The 20,000-nt window shown below is 41.0% G+C and overlaps 1 protein-coding gene across 5 annotated transcripts in view; it reads right to left on the reverse strand.

The window, feature by feature from the left end:
- Positions 1–20,000, reverse strand: part of dgkza (diacylglycerol kinase, zeta a) — a 165,869-nt gene that overhangs the window by 32,775 nt on the left and 113,094 nt on the right. For 3 of the 5 annotated variants that reach the window (XM_083550095.1, XM_083550093.1, XM_083550097.1), the window contains 3 exons: positions 16,514–16,593; positions 10,258–10,302; positions 7,853–7,922 (listed from right to left, as the gene is read on the reverse strand). In XM_083550095.1, the coding sequence (XP_083406221.1) occupies positions 7,853–7,922; positions 10,258–10,302; positions 16,514–16,593 (195 nt within the window). The remainder of the gene's footprint in view (positions 1–7,852; positions 7,923–10,257; positions 10,303–16,513; positions 16,594–20,000) is intronic. The other 2 variants (XM_083550096.1, XM_083550094.1) reach the window with 1 other exon arrangement.

Here is a 20,000-nt window from a genome sequence, read left to right on the forward strand (position 1 = left end):
ACACTTCCAATGAAACAGAGGGCATGATGATCACAAACACATCACCATATGCCTTCAAAAAAACCTTTAACACAACTACAGAAACACAAATCTTACCACAACATTCATTCTTTTCTGTTTTCTTCACACAACACTTTAGAGGAGACAGTAGATGTAGATGTTTAGAGGTGAAAGTAGAAGTTTAGAGGAGACAGTAGCTGTAGATGTTTAGAGGAGACAGTAGCTGTAGATGTTTAGAGGAGACAGTAGCTGTTTAGAGGAGACAGTAGCTGTAGATGTTTAGAGGAGACAGTAGATGTTTAGAGGAGACAGTAGCTGTAGATGTTTAGAGGAGACAGTAGCTGTAGATGTTTAGAGGAGACAGTAGCTGTAGATGTTTAGAGGAGACAGTAGATGTTTAGAGGAGACAGTAGATGTTTAGAGGAGACAGTAGATGTTTAGAGGAGACAGTAGCTGTAGATGTTTAGAGGAGACAGTAGATGTTTAGAGGAGACAGTAGATGTTTAAAGGAGACAGTAGCTGTAGATGTTTAGAGGAGACAGTAGCTGTAGATGTTTAGAGGAGACAGTAGCTGTAGATGTTTAGAGGAGACAGTAGCTGTAGATGTTTAGAGGAGACAGTAGCTGTAGATGTTTAGAGGAGACAGTAGCTGTAGATGTTTAGAGGAGACAGTAGCTGTAGATGTTTAGAGGAGACAGTAGATGTTTAGAGGAGACAGTAGCTGTAGATGTTTAGAGGAGACAGTAGCTGTAGATGTTTAGAGGAGACAGTAGCTGTAGATGTTTAGAGGAGACAGTAGCTGTAGATGTTTAGAGGAGACAGTAGATGTTTAGAGGAGACAGTAGATGTTTAGAGGAGACAGTAGATGTTTAGAGGAGACAGTAGATGTTTAGAGGAGACAGTAGCTGTAAATGTTTAGAGGAGACAGTAGCTGTAAATGTTTAGAGGAGACAGTAGCTGTAAATGTTTAGAGGAGACAGTAGCTGTAGATGTTTAGAGGAGAGAGTAGATGTTTAGAGGAGAGAGTAGATGTTTAGAGGAGAGAGTAGATGTTTAGAGGAGACAGTAGATGTTTAGAGGAGACAGTAGATGTTTAGAGGAGACAGTAGCTGTAGATGTTTAGAGGAGACAGTAGCTGTAGATGTTTAGAGGAGACAGTAGCTGTAGATGTTTAGAGGAGACAGTAGATGTAGATGTTTAGAGGAGACAGTAGATGTTTAGAGGAGACAGTAGCTGTAGATGTTTAGAGGAGACAGTAGATGTTTAGAGGAGACAGTAGCTGTAGATGTTTAGAGGAGACAGTAGATGTTTAGAGGAGACAGTAGCTGTAGATGTTTAGAGGAGACAGTAGCTGTAGATGTTTAGAGGAGACAGTAGCTGTAGATGTTTAGAGGAGACAGTAGATGTAGATGTTTAGAGGAGACAGTAGATGTTTAGAGGAGACAGTAGCTGTAGATGTTTAGAGGAGACAGTAGATGTTTAGAGGAGACAGTAGCTGTAGATGTTTAGAGGAGACAGTAGATGTTTAGAGGAGACAGTAGCTGTAGATGTTTAGAGGAGACAGTAGCTGTAGATGTTTAGAGGAGACAGTAGATGTTTAGAGGAGAGAGTAGATGTTTAGAGGAGAGAGTAGATGTTTAGAGGAGAGAGTAGATGTTTAGAGGAGACAGTAGCTGTAGATGTTTAGAGGAGACAGTAGATGTTTAGAGGAGACAGTAGCTGTAGATGCTTAGAGGAGACAGTAGATGCTTAGAGGAGACAGTAGATGTTTAGAGGAGACAGTAGCTGTAGATGTTTAGAGGAGACAGTAGCTGTAGATGTTTAGAGGAGACAGTAGATGTTTAGAGGAGAGAGTAGATGTTTAGAGGAGAGAGTAGATGTTTAGAGGAGAGAGTAGATGTTTAGAGGAGACAGTAGATGTTTAGAGGAGAGAGTCGATGTTTAGAGGAGAGAGTAGATGTTTAGAGGAGAGAGTAGATGTTTAGAGGAGAGAGTAGATGTTTAGAGGAGACAGTAGATGTTTAGAGGAGACAGTAGCTGTAGATGTTTAGAGGAGACAGTAGCTGTAGATGTTTAGAGGAGACAGTAGCTGTAGATGTTTAGAGGAGACAGTAGATGTAGATGTTTAGAGGAGACAGTAGATGTTTAGAGGAGACAGTAGCTGTAGATGTTTAGAGGAGACAGTAGCTGTAGATGTTTAGAGGAGACAGTAGCTGTAGATGTTTAGAGGAGACAGTAGCTGTAGATGTTTAGAGGAGACAGTAGCTGTAGATGTTTAGAGGAGACAGTAGCTGTAGATGTTTAGAGGAGACAGTAGCTGTAGATGTTTAGAGGAGACAGTAGCTGTAGATGTTTAGAGGAGACAGTAGCTGTAGATGTTTAGAGGAGACAGTAGCTGTAAATGTTTAGAGGAGACAGTAGCTGTAGATGTTTAGAGGAGACAGTAGATGTTTAGAGGAGACAGTAGCTGTAGATGTTTAGAGGAGACAGTAGCTGTAGATGTTTAGAGGAGACAGTAGATGTTTAGAGGAGACAGTAGCTGTAGATGTTTAGAGGAGACAGTAGATGTTTAGAGGAGACAGTAGCTGTAGATGTTTAGAGGAGACAGTAGCTGTAAATGTTTAGAGGAGACAGTAGCTGTAGATGTTTAGAGGAGACAGTAGCTGTAGATGTTTAGAGGAGACAGTAGATGTTTAGAGGAGAGAGTAGATGTTTAGAGGAGACAGTAGCTGTAGATGTTTAGAGGAGACAGTAGCTGTAGATGTTTAGAGGAGACAGTAGATGTTTAGAGGAGACAGTAGATGTAGATGTTTAGAGGAGACAGTAGATGTTTAAAGGAGACAGTAGCTGTAGATGTTTAGAGGAGACAGTAGCTGTAGATGTTTAGAGGAGACAGTAGCTGTAGATGTTTAGAGGAGACAGTAGCTGTAGATGTTTAGAGGAGACAGTAGCTGTAGATGTTTAGAGGAGACAGTAGCTGTAGATGTTTAGAGGAGACAGTAGATGTTTAGAGGAGACAGTAGCTGTAGATGTTTAGAGGAGACAGTAGCTGTAGATGTTTAGAGGAGACAGTAGCTGTAGATGTTTAGAGGAGACAGTAGATGTTTAGAGGAGACAGTAGATGTTTAGAGGAGACAGTAGCTGTAAATGTTTAGAGGAGACAGTAGCTGTAAATGTTTAGAGGAGACAGTAGCTGTAGATGTTTAGAGGAGAGAGTAGATGTTTAGAGGAGAGAGTAGATGTTTAGAGGAGAGAGTAGATGTTTAGAGGAGACAGTAGATGTTTAGAGGAGACAGTAGATGTTTAGAGGAGACAGTAGCTGTAGATGTTTAGAGGAGACAGTAGCTGTAGATGTTTAGAGTAGACAGTAGCTGTAGATGTTTAGAGGAGACAGTAGATGTAGATGTTTAGAGGAGACAGTAGATGTTTAGAGGAGACAGTAGCTGTAGATGTTTAGAGGAGACAGTAGATGTTTAGAGGAGACAGTAGCTGTAGATGTTTAGAGGAGACAGTAGATGTTTAGAGGAGACAGTAGCTGTAGATGTTTAGAGGAGACAGTAGCTGTAGATGTTTAGAGGAGACAGTAGCTGTAGATGTTTAGAGGAGACAGTAGATGTAGATGTTTAGAGGAGACAGTAGATGTAGATGTTTAGAGGAGACAGTAGATGTTTAGAGGAGACAGTAGCTGTAGATGTTTAGAGGAGACAGTAGATGTTTAGAGGAGACAGTAGCTGTAGATGTTTAGAGGAGACAGTAGATGTTTAGAGGAGACAGTAGCTGTAGATGTTTAGAGGAGACAGTAGCTGTAGATGTTTAGAGGAGACAGTAGCTGTAGATGTTTAGAGGAGACAGTAGATGTAGATGTTTAGAGGAGACAGTAGATGTTTAGAGGAGACAGTAGCTGTAGATGTTTAGAGGAGACAGTAGATGTTTAGAGGAAACAGTAGCTGTAGATGTTTAGAGGAGACAGTAGCTGTAAATGTTTAGAGGAGACAGTAGCTGTAGATGTTTAGAGGAGACAGTAGCTGTAAATGTTTAGAGGAGACAGTAGCTGTAGATGTTTAGAGGAGACAGTAGCTGTAGATGTTTAGAGGAGACAGTAGATGTTTAGAGGAGAGAGTAGATGTTTAGAGGAGACAGTAGATGTTTAGAGGAGACAGTAGCTGTAGATGTTTAGAGGAGACAGTAGCTGTAGATGTTTAGAGGAGACAGTAGCTGTAGATGTTTAGAGGAGACAGTAGCTGTAGATGTTTAGAGGAGACAGTAGATGTAGATGTTTAGAGGAGACAGTAGATGTAGATGTTTAGAGGAGACAGTAGCTGTAGATGTTTAGAGGAGACAGTAGCTGTAGATGTTTAGAGGAGACAGTAGATGTAGATGTTTAGAGGAGACAGTAGCTGTAGATGTTTAGAGGAGACAGTAGCTGTAGATGTTTAGAGGAGACAGTAGATGTTTAGAGGAGACAGTAGCTGTAGATGTTTAGAGGAGACAGTAGATGTTTAGAGGAGACAGTAGCTGTAGATGTTTAGAGGAGACAGTAGATGTTTAGAGGAGACAGTAGCTGTAGATGTTTAGAGGAAACAGTAGCTGTAGATGTTTAGAGGAAACAGTAGCTGTAGATGTTTAGAGGAAACAGTAGCTGTAGATGTTTAGAGGAGACAGTAGCTGTAAATGTTTAGAGGAGACAGTAGCTGTAGATGTTTAGAGGAGACAGTAGCTGTAGATGTTTAGAGGAGACAGTAGATGTTTAGAGGAGAGAGTAGATGTTTAGAGGAGAGAGTAGATGTTTAGAGGAGAGAGTAGATGTTTAGAGGAGACAGTAGATGTTTAGAGGAGACAGTAGATGTTTAGAGGAGACAGTAGCTGTAGATGTTTAGAGGAGACAGTAGCTGTAGATGTTTAGAGGAGACAGTAGATGTAGATGTTTAGAGGAGACAGTAGCTGTAGATGTTTAGAGGAGACAGTAGATGTTTAGAGGAGACAGTAGATGTTTAGAGGAGACAGTAGATGTTTAGAGGAGACAGTAGCTGTAAATGTTTAGAGGAGACAGTAGCTGTAGATGTTTAGAGGAGACAGTAGATGTTTAGAGGAGACAGTAGATGTTTAGAGGAGAGAGTAGATGTTTAGAGGAGACAGTAGATGTTTAGAGGAGACAGTAGATGTTTAGAGGAGACAGTAGCTGTAGATGTTTAGAGGAGACAGTAGCTGTAGATGTTTAGAGGAGACAGTAGCTGTAGATGTTTAGAGGAGACAGTAGATGTAGATGTTTAGAGGAGACAGTAGATGTTTAGAGGAGACAGTAGCTGTAGATGTTTAGAGGAGACAGTAGCTGTAGATGTTTAGAGGAGACAGTAGCTGTAGATGTTTAGAGGAGACAGTAGCTGTAGATGTTTAGAGTAGACAGTAGCTGTAGACGTTTAGAGGAGACAGTAGCTGTAGATGTTTAGAGGAGACAGTAGATGTTTAGAGGAGACAGTAGATGTTTAGAGGAGACAGTAGATGTTTAGAGGAGACAGTAGATGTTTAGAGGAGACAGTAGATGTTTAGAGGAGACAGTAGCTGTAGATGTTTAGAGGAGACAGTAGCTGTAGATGTTTAGAGGAGACAGTAGCTGTAGATGTTTAGAGGAGACAGTAGCTGTAGATGTTTAGAGGAGACAGTAGCTGTAGATGTTTAGAGGAGACAGTAGATGTTAAGAGGAGACAGTAGATGTTAAGAGGAGACAGTAGATGTTTAGAGGAGTGTAAAAGCAGTGTAAAAATTGTGTAGAGGCTCTGAAAAAGATTGTGTAACAGAGTGTAATCGCTCTGGATGGAAAGAAGTGTAGAAGTCAGTGAGCTACATGTGGTTTTGAGCGAGAGGATTTGTCTCTGTCGCAGCTGCAGTAAGGACGAGGCATTGTTGTGAAAGTGCAGCAGTGATTGTGAGTTTGGTTGAAATGTTCATGGTGCTGTTTCTAATAGTTCAGGAGAACAGAATGGGATTAGACCTGAAACAGTTTATATTTTGTAAAAATGTCGGTGGATTTGGGGTCCAGTTGGCAATTACTGTTCCACAGCTGCGGACCCGGGGTAGGGGGGGAACTGCGGCCCGGTGGGTAAGGCTTTGTGCTGTTGATCAGAAGCTGGTTAGCTTAAATCTCAAACACTGAGAGTCCATCAGTGCAGCTCCTCATCCCTCAAATACTCGATTACACCTGCTCTCAACTCAATCAGTTATATATAAATATAAATATGCGGTGGTATCAGAAAGTTAGGGTTAGGGTTAGAGAGAAAGCCTCGCTCGGCTTACAAAAAGTATTTTATTTATCTACGTTTCCAAATGATCACCTTCAAGATAGTTCCTTTGCACAGCAATACAGCGTCTCCTAGTGGTCTTCTGGAACGTGTCCTGGAAGTCTTCTTTTTAAATGGTGTTAAGCACCTACTAAGATCGGCACTGGATCTCCACAGTGGCGTTAAAACAATGACCTTTGATTGTATCTTCATCTTCGGGAAGAGGGTAAAGTCTGCAGGAGTCAAATCTGGCGAGTAGTGTGGGTGCGGAAGTGAGACCGTGTTGTTTCACGCGTGAAAAGCACACTGACATGACGGCTGGTGCTCCCTGTGACTGTGCATGCAGCCTTGTGCTGCCATCTGTTGGCGTGTTACAAAACTTGTCTCGAAACATTTTGATACCACCTTGTATGTATAAATATATCTAATGTTTGAAAAGCAATATTTGAGCAGTTGTGGGTTCTGGATTCTGGTAGGTGAAGGATCAGGATTTCTGATTTGTCTAGAATGGATCGTGAACATTGCGGTAGTTAGTAGTTTGTTCTGGCTTTTACGGCTCTGGACTACAGTGCTGTGTTGGCTGGAGGATTTCTGCACTGGGAGATGTTGTTCAGCAGACAAGGATGCAGATCGGTTTAATGGTTCTGGCCGGAGGGGTTTTTGCTCTAATGGTTCTGGAAAAAAACAGGTTGCTGTTGGTTTAAAGGGTTCTGGTCAGTGTTCAGTGTCAGGTTCATTTGAGGTCTGTTTCTGTGGAATTACAGAAATCCTATTTCAAGCTGTAGACTTCATAGATAATGCTGTGCATGCGTGTGTGCATGGGTGTGTGTGTGCGTGTGCGCGTGGGTGTGTGTGTGCGTGTGTGTGTGTGTGTGCGTGTGTGTGTGCACATTCATGGCTTTTGCACCATGAGAAATGAGTAGAATTAGAGCCAGCCTGGAGATGGCAGGAGAAGAACACCCTATCGAGTCCATCATGTCAGACATCTAATTAGTCCAGGAAAACAGAATGTCTCCCTCCCTGCGTCTGTCTCCTCCTGTAACTTCTCCCTCTCTTCTCTGGCAGAAATGCTGGCCGGGTAATGGCCTCCTCATTAGGGCAGAAATGTCAGTGAATATTCTCTCCTCAATCTGAACCTTTCTTAACCTTTATTTAATTACGGTTGGGCCACTGAGTAAGCTGGCTGTTTTTTTCAAGGCTAAGTTGGAGAGACAGAGCCGTCATGTTACACCACATCTGGAGAAGCAGAGGGCTTGTAATATTTACATAACACAACTCTCTCTTTCATTATCCTGCCATTGTAGCACTGATCTGAAAACTGAAACCATGTAACGTGCATCCTTTCAGAACGAACTGCGTTTACCTCCTTTACATAAAAAAACCCCAAAAAAAAACAATCATAAAGGAAACACACACACACACACACACACACACACACACACACACACACACACACACACACACACACACACACACACACACAACAAAAGAAACAATGAGAAATGAAAAAAAAAACTCATCCAATTCGGCCTTCAGAACAATGATAACCCTAAGGCATAAAGACGAGCGTTACTTACAGTCCAGGAAGCACCACTTTGGAGACAGTCTCTGACACGACAGTGTTTTGGATTTGGTCTCATCACCTGCCTGCATGAAGACAGGAGGAAAAAAAACATGTTGTTTGTGTTTATCTGCACATCACTACAGCACATAAAGATGGATATGTGTTTTATAACAGGGCCGTTTCTAGCCTTTTTGGAACCTTAGGCATGGATCCCCATCGCCCCCACTACCGCTGCCAGTGGCTCCGCCCTCCCACCACAATGCTCCGCCCCCACACCATACAAATCATTCACAACATTCCACACAAAAAGTTGAACACATTCAATAATCATTGCAAAATTGCCTGGAATTAAGTATGTTAAACTACTGTATATTATAAAGAACAGGGAAATCATTTAAATGGGTGAGGACGAGGATGCTCACTGGCGCCCCCAGCTGGTTGCAATTGTCTAAGTTTGCCTACAACTAGAAACGGTGCTGCTTTATTACATCCTACATAGAAAAATTATTACCCTCTCCTTCTCAGTGTCAACTGGAGTTTCACAGACACATAACACACACACACACACACACACACACCAGAGGTGGCAAAAGTCCACACATCCTTTACTTTAGTAGAAGTGCAGATACTGATGATTTAAAATAAAGTTCTGATTTATACTTTTTTACTCCAGTGAAAGTAAAGAAGTTTTGTCTCTGACATGTTCTTCAGTAAAAAACATTTATTATTCTACCTGTTTTAGTGTCACACTGGAAACTGAACCTCACATCATATTAATGTTAGAGCTGTTCATCAAATTAAATATTTAATCACAACTTAATCACACATTTCTATCTGTTCTAAATCTACCATATATTAATACTTTCTCTTTTTAATACTTTAAGCAACATGGACATGGAGAAATATGGATGCAACACATTTACCGGTACACAAGTTTTGTTGTTATTAAAAGTGAATATAAATAAAATTAGACATTTTACAGATTTGAATGATGAATTGTTTTTATCTGTACGATCAATAAAGACAGTAATTTAAGTTTGTTTCTCCATTATGAGGGAAAAACCCACAAAACACCACCCAGAGGGTAAATTGTGTGAATCATTGTGGATTTGAGACTCGGTGCAGAAATAAAACAAATGTTTACTGATGAAAGTTTATTTATTTATTTTATATCTAAGTAAAGAAAGGAGATTGTGAATAAATGTTTGTTGTGCTGAAGGTTTTAATTTCGCCTCTTTTATATTTAGTTATTTATGTATGTATTTATATTTTTTATAAAAATGGTAAAACAGAAATGTGCTGAATTGATATCGTGTTAATAAAATTTAGTGCAGTTTAAAAGAATCTGCATTTAAATTTTGACAGCCTTAAAATATTAATATAAAATAATTTAAAACTAATTAAAAATGTTGATACCTAATGAATGAGTCCAGGCGGAACATCCACATATAGAAAGATGTGAAATGACAGGAAATCGGTTGGTGGACTGAAATCGATGCAGTAAAAATAAAAAATATTGACATTTCACCAAATCAATGGATTAAAACTTAAGTAACGAGTCTGTTTTGAAAATGTAAGAAGTAAAAAGTACAGATATTTGTGTAAAAATAGTGAAGTAAAAAACTGATACCAAAAAAATCTACTTAAATACAGTAACAAAGTATTTGTACTTTGATACTTTCCACCTCTGGCGCACACACACACACACACACACACACACACACACACACACACACACACAAACAGAATTCAACAATGAATAAACAGAAAGCAGGGACATACTGAACCTCTACAATACCAATACAAATTCAAGCAAATGCCTTCGGTACCACAAACACACACAACACCACAATAAATACAATAAAACACAACACAGCAACTTTCTGATCCCACAAACACCATTAATAAGGTAAGGAGCCTCAGGAACAAGCAGGAAGCAATAAGTGTTGCATTATTAAATACACAACACTACTTTAAACGCAAACTATTAAAGTGAATGAAAGCGTTTAAAATGCTGAACAGTAAATTCTCCCTCCTGTGTGGGTGGAAGAGCAGGAGCAGAAGCAGAGCAGGGTTCAGGAGGAACTGAGTGGAGGAGGGAGAGGAGAAAACCAGGGAGGAGATTACGCTCTGCTTGAGACCAAACAGAAAAGAGCTTTTTTTTTTTTTTATTCTGAAAGACAAACATCTGTTTTTCAATCCAGACGCTTACTCAGAGGAATAAAAATCATCCACCAAATATCCTGAGAGTCACAGACAGGAGCACAAATCTTCTGCTTCAACAAGCTCCTTTGTGTTTAATCAGACTGTGGCTGGCGTGTGACTGCGTTCCTCTGGGAACATTTACACCTTTTAGTTTTCCACGATTGTTCCTGAGATTGCTCCAGGTCTCTCTCACAATCGAGCTCTTTCACCCACCTGCAGCAGCACTCGCACCAGAGATGGGTGACATGACACAAAGTCCTGCAGGATACAAGAGATCCCAAAACACACACACGCACGCACACACACACACACACACACACACACACACACACACACACACACACACACACACACACATTCCCACAAGTCCTGAATAAATACATCACACCTACAGGATCCACATGCTATCCACAATATTACAGCATTAACTTTTATAGTCTCACACACGCACCATACACACACACACACACTATACACACACACACACACACGCACACACACACACACACACACACGCACGGACGCACACACTATACACACACACGCATAGACGCACGCGTTCACTATACACACACACACACGCAATATACACACACAAACGCACGCACGCACGCACGCACACACTATACACACACACACACACACACACGCACGCACGGACGCACGCACACACACACTATACACACACACACACACGCACGGACGCACGCATTCACTATACACACACACACACACACGGATGTGGTTGGGTTCCTCCATTAGACACAACTGGCTAACGTTGGTTAGTGGGTGGGTTAGTGAATAGGTTAATGAGTGGGTTAGTGAATAGGTTAATGAGTGGATAGGTTAATGAGTGGGTTAGTGAATAGGTTAATGAGTGGGTTAGTGAATAGGTTAATGAGTGGATAGGTTAATGAGTGGGTTAGTGAATAGGTTAATGAGTGGATAGGTTAATGAGTGGGTTAGTGAATAGGTTAATGAGTGGGTTAGTAAATAGGTTAATGAGTGGATAGGTTAATGAGTGGGTTAGTGAATAGGTTAATGAGTGGGTTAGTGAATAGGTTAATGAGTGGATAGGTTAATGAGTGGATAGGGTAATGAGTGGGTTAGTGAATAGGTTAATGAGTGGGTTAGTAAATAGGTTAATGAGTGGATAGGTTAATGAGTGGGTTAGTGAATAGGTTAATGAGTGGGTTAGTAAATAGGTTAATGAGTGGATAGGTTAATGAGTGGGTTAGTGAATAGGTTAATGAGTGGGTTAGTAAATAGGTTAATGAGTGGATAGGTTAATGAGTGGGTTAGTGAATAGGTTAATGAGTGGGTTAGTGAATAGGTTAATGAGTGGATAGGTTAATGAGTGGATAGGGTAATGAGTGGGTTAGTGAATAGGTTAACGAGTGGGTTAGTAAATAGGTTAATGAGTGGATAGGTTAATGAGTGGGTTAGTGAATAGGTTAATGAGTGGGTTAGTAAATAGGTTAATGAGTGGATAGGTTAATGAGTGGGTTAGTGAATAGGTTAATGAGTGGGTTAGTGAATAGGTTAATGAGTGGATAGGTTAATGAGTGGATAGGGTAATGAGTGGGTTAGTGAATAGGTTAATGAGTGGGTTAGTGAATAGGTTAATAAGTGGGTTAGTGAATAGGTTAATGAGTGGGTTAGGGAATAGGTTAATAAGTGGGTTAGTGAATAGGTTAATGAGTGGGTTAGGGAATAGGTTAATGAGTGGGTTAGTGAATAGGTTAATGAGTGGGTTAGGGAATAGGTTAATGAGTGGATAGGTTAATGAGTGGATAGGGTAATGAGTGGGTTAGTGAATAGGTTAATGAGTGGGTTAGTGAATAGGTTAATAAGTGGGTTAGTGAATAGGTTAATGAGTGGGTTAGGGAATAGGTTAATAAGTGGGTTAGTGAATAGGTTAATGAGTGGGTTAGGGAATAGGTTAATGAGTGGGTTAGTGAATAGGTTAATGAGTGGGTTAGGGAATAGGTTAATAAGTGGGTTAGTGAATAGGTTAATGAGTGGGTTAGGGAATAGGTTAATGAGTGGGTTAGTGAATAGGTTAATGAGTGGGTTAGTAAACGGGTTAGTGAGCGGGTTAATTAGCAGATTAGTGAAATCCTCTCTCTCATGCCAGACGTCCTGCTGTATTTCACCCGTCTGTCTTTTTGTCATCAGTGTTTAGATTTATTCAGTACCAGGGAATTTAATGATAGAAACTGAACCCCACGAGAACATCGTCAGAACCTTCATCTAATTATTAGGTTTGTGTAACTTTAAGCAACACTTGGATGATGAGAATAAGGATTTTCAGCTTGGCTTGGAACACTGAGGTTTACTAGAATGCAAGTGAGAAACCCTGCTACACCCGCAGAGAGCTGAATGACCAATTAAGAAGATTCTGGAAGTGTGTGTCAGCGAGGCAAGAGGAAGCAGCAGCAGGAAATATTTGGCTGCTTTTTCTCCTTAAAAGCTTTTCTGGTGAAAAAGAGCAGCAGCTTTAATGTACATAAATCTACAACAATCTACAGAGAAATACATTAAAGAAAAGAAAGAAAAAAAAAAAACCCTGACCTGACATGAATAAAAATGTTTTTGTGTGTGTGTGTGTGTGTGTGTGTGTGTGTGTGTGTGTGTGTGTGTGTGTGTGTGTGTGTGTGTGTGTGTGTGTGTGTGTGTTCATTGCTAGAGACTCAAAGCATTTTGTAAGTCACTCTGGATAAGGGCATCTGCTGTGTGTGTGTGTGTGTGTGTGTGTGTGTGTGTGTGTGTGTGTGTGTGTGTGTGTGTGTGTGTGTCCGAAAACAAACCTGCTTGTATTTCCTGTTGCATTCACATTTATAATTTATAATTCGTGGATTTTATATGAATTTAAACCAATCAGCTAAAACGTGAAGCCACTGCCAGGAGTGAATAACGCTGATTATCTCGTTGCCATGGCAATTGTAAGGGGGGGGGGTGATTATTATACAGCACGAGAAGGATCTGGAATCTGGAATTGAAAGCAGGAAAAATGGGTGAACATACAGCATCACAGCCTGGAGTGGTCAGAAAGCTCATGCTGCCTCTGTACATCACCCCAAAGCTCAGACTATGGTCATCAAAACTGGACCATGGCTCAATAGAAGAAGGTTCCCTGTTCGGATGAATCAGGGTTCTTTCCATCATGTAGATAAGCTTTGTGTATGTAACTGCTTATGTTGTTCTGATGTTAATTGCCACCTACGCAAATACTCTAACAGACCCCCTGCAGGGTGACGGTGTTCTCTAATGTCATCTTTTCGCAGGATAGATCTCTCAGCACATCCACACTAAAACACACTGTTCATGAACGCGTTGAGGAACAAGGAAACAAGGTTTCCACTCGACCTGGACATGAGGTTCTGGACAAAAAATTCTAATCAATGGAGCTTCCACCCACCATCTTACAGGACTTAAAGGATCTGCTGCTGATGCCTTGGTGTTGGACACCAGGCTAAAGAGAGTCCCAGCTGATTTGGAGGCATGAGGAAGAACTTTATTGTATTTTCGCAGCTGGTTATAATGTTAGAGCTGATGAGTCTAAATCACTAGAATACCAACACTAATCTGCCAGTTACAAAACCCACACACTGGCTGTCAGAAGTTTTGCACAGCAATCAACGAGAACTCAGATATGCAGAGAAGAAGTGGAAAAAATCACAACTCGATGTAGAACTCGCATCTTACCGCGCACCCCTGACCAAATTTGGATGTGGTTTCTGCTAAAACTGCCTCCTACATGGAAAAGCTTGAGGCCTCTGCACAAGATCCTCGTAAGCTCCACAACATCATCTCTTCACTACTCAACCCGCTGCACCTGCTCCATCCTCCCTGACTGCTAATGACTTTGCCTCCTTCTATGGTGAGAAGATTAAGAAAATCTGCCAGACCTTCACTTCCTCCCCAACAATGACTACACAACACAGCCAGCAATCCACTACTTCCCACCACCTGTCCTCTGGATCCAATCCCTTCAACTATGCTTCAGACCATCACACAAGATCTCCTGCCCTTCATCTCCACAATCATCAACGGGTCATTAACATCTGGCCATGTACCAACTACCTTTAAGCAAGCAAGGGTCATTCCCATCTTGAAGAAACCTGCTCTGGATCCATCAGACATCAACAACTACAGACCGCTATCACTTCTCTCCTTTCTTTCTGAATCTCTGGAACACACTGTTTTTAACCAACTGTCTGTCTATCTCTCACAGAACATCCTCCATGATCCGAACCAGTCTGGGTTCAAAGCGGCACATTCCACAGAGACGGCCCTTTTGACTGTTTCTGAGAAACTACATGCTGCTCGGTCAGCCAAGCTGTCATTTGTACTTATCTTCCTGGACCTTTCTGCAGCATTTGACACAGTCAACCACAAGACACTTTTGTCAACCCTCAGGCGCCTTGGTATCTGCGGAACAGCATGGGAATGGTTTGCTTCCTACCTGGAAGGTCGCTCATACCAGGTAACATGGAGAGGATCCACATCTGCCCCATGCAGACTCACCACTGGTGTCCCACAAGGCTCGGTACTTGGTCCCCTCCTTTTCTCCCTCTATACCCACTCCATTGGTGAAGTCATATCCCCACATGGGTTTTCTTATCACTGCTATGCAGATGACACTCAACTAATCTTTTCTTTCCCTGCATCAGATTCCACAGCTTCCGCTCGGATCTCGGCATGCTTGACAGACATATCTTCATGGAAGAGTGCTCACCAACTAAAACTCAACCCCAGCAAAACAGAACTACTGGTCATCCCAGGTGATTCATCTCCAGGTAAAGATCTCCAAATAACACTTCATGACTCTCTGCTCTCCCCTTCAGCCACTGTTCGTAACCTCAGGGAAACTATGGACAATGAACTGTTCTTCTTCCCACATGTTGCTAATGTGTCTCGTTCCTGTCGATTTCTTCTCTACAACATCTGAAGGATTCGACTATTTCTGTCCATACAGGCTGCCCAGGTTCTTGTTCAGTCTCTTGTCATTTCAAGACTTGACTACTGCAGCTCTCTGCTGGCAGGTCTTACCCTGAACGCTATTCTTCCACTGCAAATGATCCAAAACACGGCTGCATGGCTTGTGTTCAATCAGACCAAGTTCTCCCACACCACCCCACTGCTGCTCCTCCACTGGCTTCCAGTAGCTGCGAGTATCAAATTCAAAACACTGACGCTTGCCCACAAGGCCAAAAATGGACCAGCGGCATCTTACCTCAGTGACCTCATCACATCTCGCACTGCACCACGCTGTCTGAGATCCTCCAGCACTGCTCGACTGGTACCACCTTCTTATATTTTATATAAACGCAGCTCTAAAACATGTTTATTTCAATGCTGTTAGTCACAATGCTGATGTTTCTGTAACAATGTTGACTGATTTCTCATGCTGACCAAATGTGGCCTGGTCTTTATTTCTAGGAGAAACTGCTTGTGGGTAAAATTGAAGAGCCAGGCTTAGTGCAGTAACCATGGAAGCACAGGAGGTGAGTCAGAACACCACTGGGGATTAAAGGCTGAAGGTTGTGGTTGCATTTTCAACTTTTCTTTACTGGTGAACTGCTGCTAACATTTAGGTGCACACTTCCTCTCAATGTGGGCGTCTTAGGAGACTTCTGAGCATGTGGGTTTTAGCAATGAGGAGTCTATTACTTAATCAGTTATTACACATAAACACCTATTCTAGTCCCGAAAAAAACAGATAAACAAAAGAAGTGTGGAAGTGAAGAATGCATGTGTTAAAGCAAAGCTCTGAATCAGAAAAATTTTACTGTTATTACATTTACAGAATTCTAGCAGAAGATGTTATTCAGAGCAATGACCTCACCTACAAAGCTGAGCAGGTGAGGGTTAGGGGCCTTGCTCAGGGGCCCAGCAGTGGTAGTTTGGTGTTGCTGTGATTTAAACTCACAACCTCCTGATCAGACTCTACTGAGCTGCTACTAAATTAAATACTTTGTATATTTGAAATAAATGTTTTTGTTTTGGTCAGTGGTCCAGAATTCAGTAGTGCAGGATAATAATATTTCTACAAAATAAATATTCCTACAAAATAAATGCACTGAAAAGCCTCAGACACTGAGCTTTAAAGCACACGCTTACTAATCCTCCAATTAAATTCCCTCAAACGTGCATCTCAGGTACTGGAGTAATTGTCATGTGATTGAGAAGTGAAGAACATTTCTAGGTAAAAATCTCTAGAGATAAAACTATCCACTTCATCATCATCATCATCATCATCATCATCATCATCTCCTCTCTGTCTGAGACTCTAAAACACCCAGTTTAGTTTCTGTCCATCTCCATCTTCATCCTCACTTTAGATCTTTCTGTACTTTTCCTTTATTTTACTTCTTTTCTCTTTTTTCCTCTATCCTGCTTTTCCTCTTCCCTTCCCACACACTCTCTCCTTCCTTCCTTCCCCCTGCTCATGTTCTCTCTTTACCTCTTGCAGTTTCTCAATCTGTACTCGACAAGTTTCCAGGTCACTGTCTCCAGGGATGACGATGAGCCCCATTGGGATTGCTGCGAGATGGAGAAAGAGAACAAGAGAGAGAAAAAAAATAATAATAATTTCATCATTGGTCAATGTTCTGTGTCACCAGAAAATCATAGTAGAAAGACAAGATCATAGGTGTGATGGACAGATCACTTATTCATGAGTGAACAGTGGACATGCTGAAGCTCCAGTATGATATCAGTCTCATGGGTTGTGTGGAAATGGACTAAAAGGGGTTTCATGATCATGATGTAATGAGGTATGATGGGTTATTTAGCTGGTTAATGCATTAGCACACACTGAGGAAAACGAAGGAGGATGTGATCATTGATCTCATGTTTCTTTAAAGGGTCTGATGGTGTGTGTAAGTGGTTGGTGAATATTTTGGAGGTGAGCTGCAGTGCCACGTCCTCACACTGCATGTTAAATCTGTACGTTTTTCCTGGAGACTTTCTTTTCTCGGGATATGTTTGAATACGGAAATAACTGTGTTTGGAGCTCGTAGCGGAGTGACTTTTAATCTGCACATTAATTCGGTCCGTCAGTGTTTTCAAATTAACATACAGAAGTGAATTCCTGATCCAGAAAAGATCTCTGCAGGTTAATTATCCCACCAATAAAACTGCTTCCACTGAAACCGACTCATCCAACTGCAACTACACATAAAAATAGATTGGACTAATAGGTTGGACACATCTGCTCTCCCCAGGCTCCGAGGCTTCTGATTCGTCCCCCACTGAAAATATACTCTAGTTACTTAAGGGGTTTAAATTCCATTAAAATGTAATCACAAATCTGTTAAGAAAATGAAAAGGGCCACATGTTGGATTAAAGCAGGAACAAGCCCTCCTCATCCTCAGCCTGTTATTGCTGCTGATAATATCGAAGCAATTCCTCGAAGCAAAGATTTGTGAGCTCCTGACTTTTGCTAATGCCTTTTTTTGTGATAAATAGGGAAAATTCTGATCACTTTGAGGAAGCCGACTCGGAGAAAGCCAGATAAGCCGAGAGAAAGCACTTATATGTTACCAAGCAGTCTATAACGGTTCGTTTTCTCATCACAACCAGGAAACTGCATACTAATCAATAGATATTGCATTTTGATTAATGGAAGCAATTTTTCTTTTTTACAGAGCACATTATTATATCCTGCTCATTCAGATGTAATGCATTACATGATTTGGACTTCATCAGAAAGACATTTCTAAAAGAGGATCCTAATGGAAAATACCTGAGACCAGCCAGAAGTCAACAGCTGAGGGAACTCAAACCTGCTCTGGCCTTTTAGACATTCAGAGCAGATGAAGCACAAGTCAGACGCCATGTTGCATTTTTAACAGAAATCCTAAATATATAAGAAAAAGCTCTGCCTCTACGAGTCTAAAGAACATGAACTAAAGTTTCTATTAAATTATGATAAGACAGAAGTTCTCATTCTCACGTGAATAATATCACCAGGATCTCCTTCTTTCACCTTAGAAATATTGCTAAAATTAGAAATATGATGTCGTTACAGGATGCAGAAAAACTAGTTGATGTTTTTGTAACATCTAGATTAGACTACTGTAACGCTTTACTGTCTGGGTGTTGGAGTAACTAGAATGGAGTAGTTCAGAATGCAGCAGCAAGAGTCCTCACTAGATCTAGAAAATATGAACACATCACCCCTGTTTTAATCATCTACACTGCTCCCAATTACATCTCACACTGATTATAAAATACTACTACTGACGTATAAAACACTTAACGCTCTCACGCAGCAGTATCTGAGTGAACTTCTGTACCAGGATGATCCTCCATGCCTACTTAGATCAAAAGGTGCAGGCTATTTGTTGGTACCTCAAATAATAAAGACTCCAGCAGGGGGCAGATATTTCTCTTATAAACCCCACAGTTATGGAACAACCTTCCTATCAGTGTTCGGGACTCAGTGTTCAAGTCGAGGCTTAGAGGTAAAAGATCTGGAGGGATCATGGATATGGAGAGTTTTGGGAAACTGAGATATTTGGATGCTGTCGTCATGAGCAAGTGTGCATGTAAGAGTCCATCACTGAACAGAACCTCAACAATAATGGAACTGTAATAAATGGCCATTTGGTGTGAGGATGAGGATGAGGCTTCCCTTTGAGTCTGGTTTTGCTCTTGTTTCTTCCTCATACCATCTCAGGGAGGTTTCTCATCACAGCTGGCTCACTTATTAGGGATAAACTTATAGGGACTAATTTATAGATTTAATTGTAATTTATTTATTTTATTTAACTTTTTTTTAAATCTAAATTAAGTTGCTTTGGAAAAATGACTGCTGTTAAAAATGCTCTAAAAATAAAACAGAATTGAAATAAATAAACAGTTTTCCAACATCTACAGAAATAATTGAAAGATTTTTCTATGATTTGAAAGAGAGGATCATTTACACTTTCACTGACTGCAGAACTCTGAAATACACACACACATAACACACACTTGTTCAGTTTGGCTCTGTTGTTTCTAACACATGTTTAATCTTCGCGCTGATTAAGTGTCTAAAAAGTCTGTTTTTTTCGTCTCCAGGTACAAATAGCTGTTAAAGTTCCACTTTGGGAAAACAATCATGTGATAAACATTTCTCACTTTTTCTGGAGTGAAAATAGGATTCTGTTACACATCGGTCCCTCGATCTGAAAACTGTCATGTGTGTATCTGGTTCTTCTCAGGTGCACTCTAATGTTCACAGTACAGAACATTACAGAGGGAAAAGTGCAGTAAACAAGGAACAGTACAGTAAAAAAAATAACAGAACAGATAGAACAAAGCAGTACAGAGGGAAAAGTACAGTATAGAGGAAGAGTTCACATGGAACAGTACAGTACAGAGGAAACAGTATAGAGAGAGCTCTACAAAGAGAACAGAATAGTACAGAACAAACAGAACAGTACAGAATATAAAGACAGTACAGTACAGAGGGAACAGTACAGTATAAAGGGAACAGTACAGTGGGAACAGTACAGTATAGAGGGAAGAGTACAGTACAGTGGGAACAGTACAGTATAAAGGGAAGAGTACAGTACAGAGGGAAGAGTACAGTATAAAGGGAACAGTACAGTGGGAACAGTACAGTACAGAGGGAACAGTACAGTATAAAGGGAACAGTACAGTGGGAACAGTACAGTATAGAGGGAGGAGTACAGTACAGTGGGAACAGTATAGTATAGAGGAAACAGTACAGAGGGAACAGTACAATATAGAGGGAAGAGTCCAGTACAGTGGGAACAGTACAGTATAGAGGGAAGAGTACAGTACAGAGGGAACAGTACAGTATAGAGGGAAGAGTACAGTACAGAGGGAACAGTACAGTATAAAGGGAACAGTACAGTGGGAACAGTACAGTATAGAGGGAAGAGCACAGAACAGTGGGAGAAGGAGGAGATGTGGAGCAGTGAGTTGGTTTTATTCT

The sequence above is a fragment of the Silurus aristotelis genome (assembly GCF_946808225.1).
Source record: "Silurus aristotelis genome assembly, chromosome: 9".
Classification (NCBI taxonomy): Eukaryota; Metazoa; Chordata; class Actinopteri; order Siluriformes; family Siluridae; genus Silurus; species Silurus aristotelis.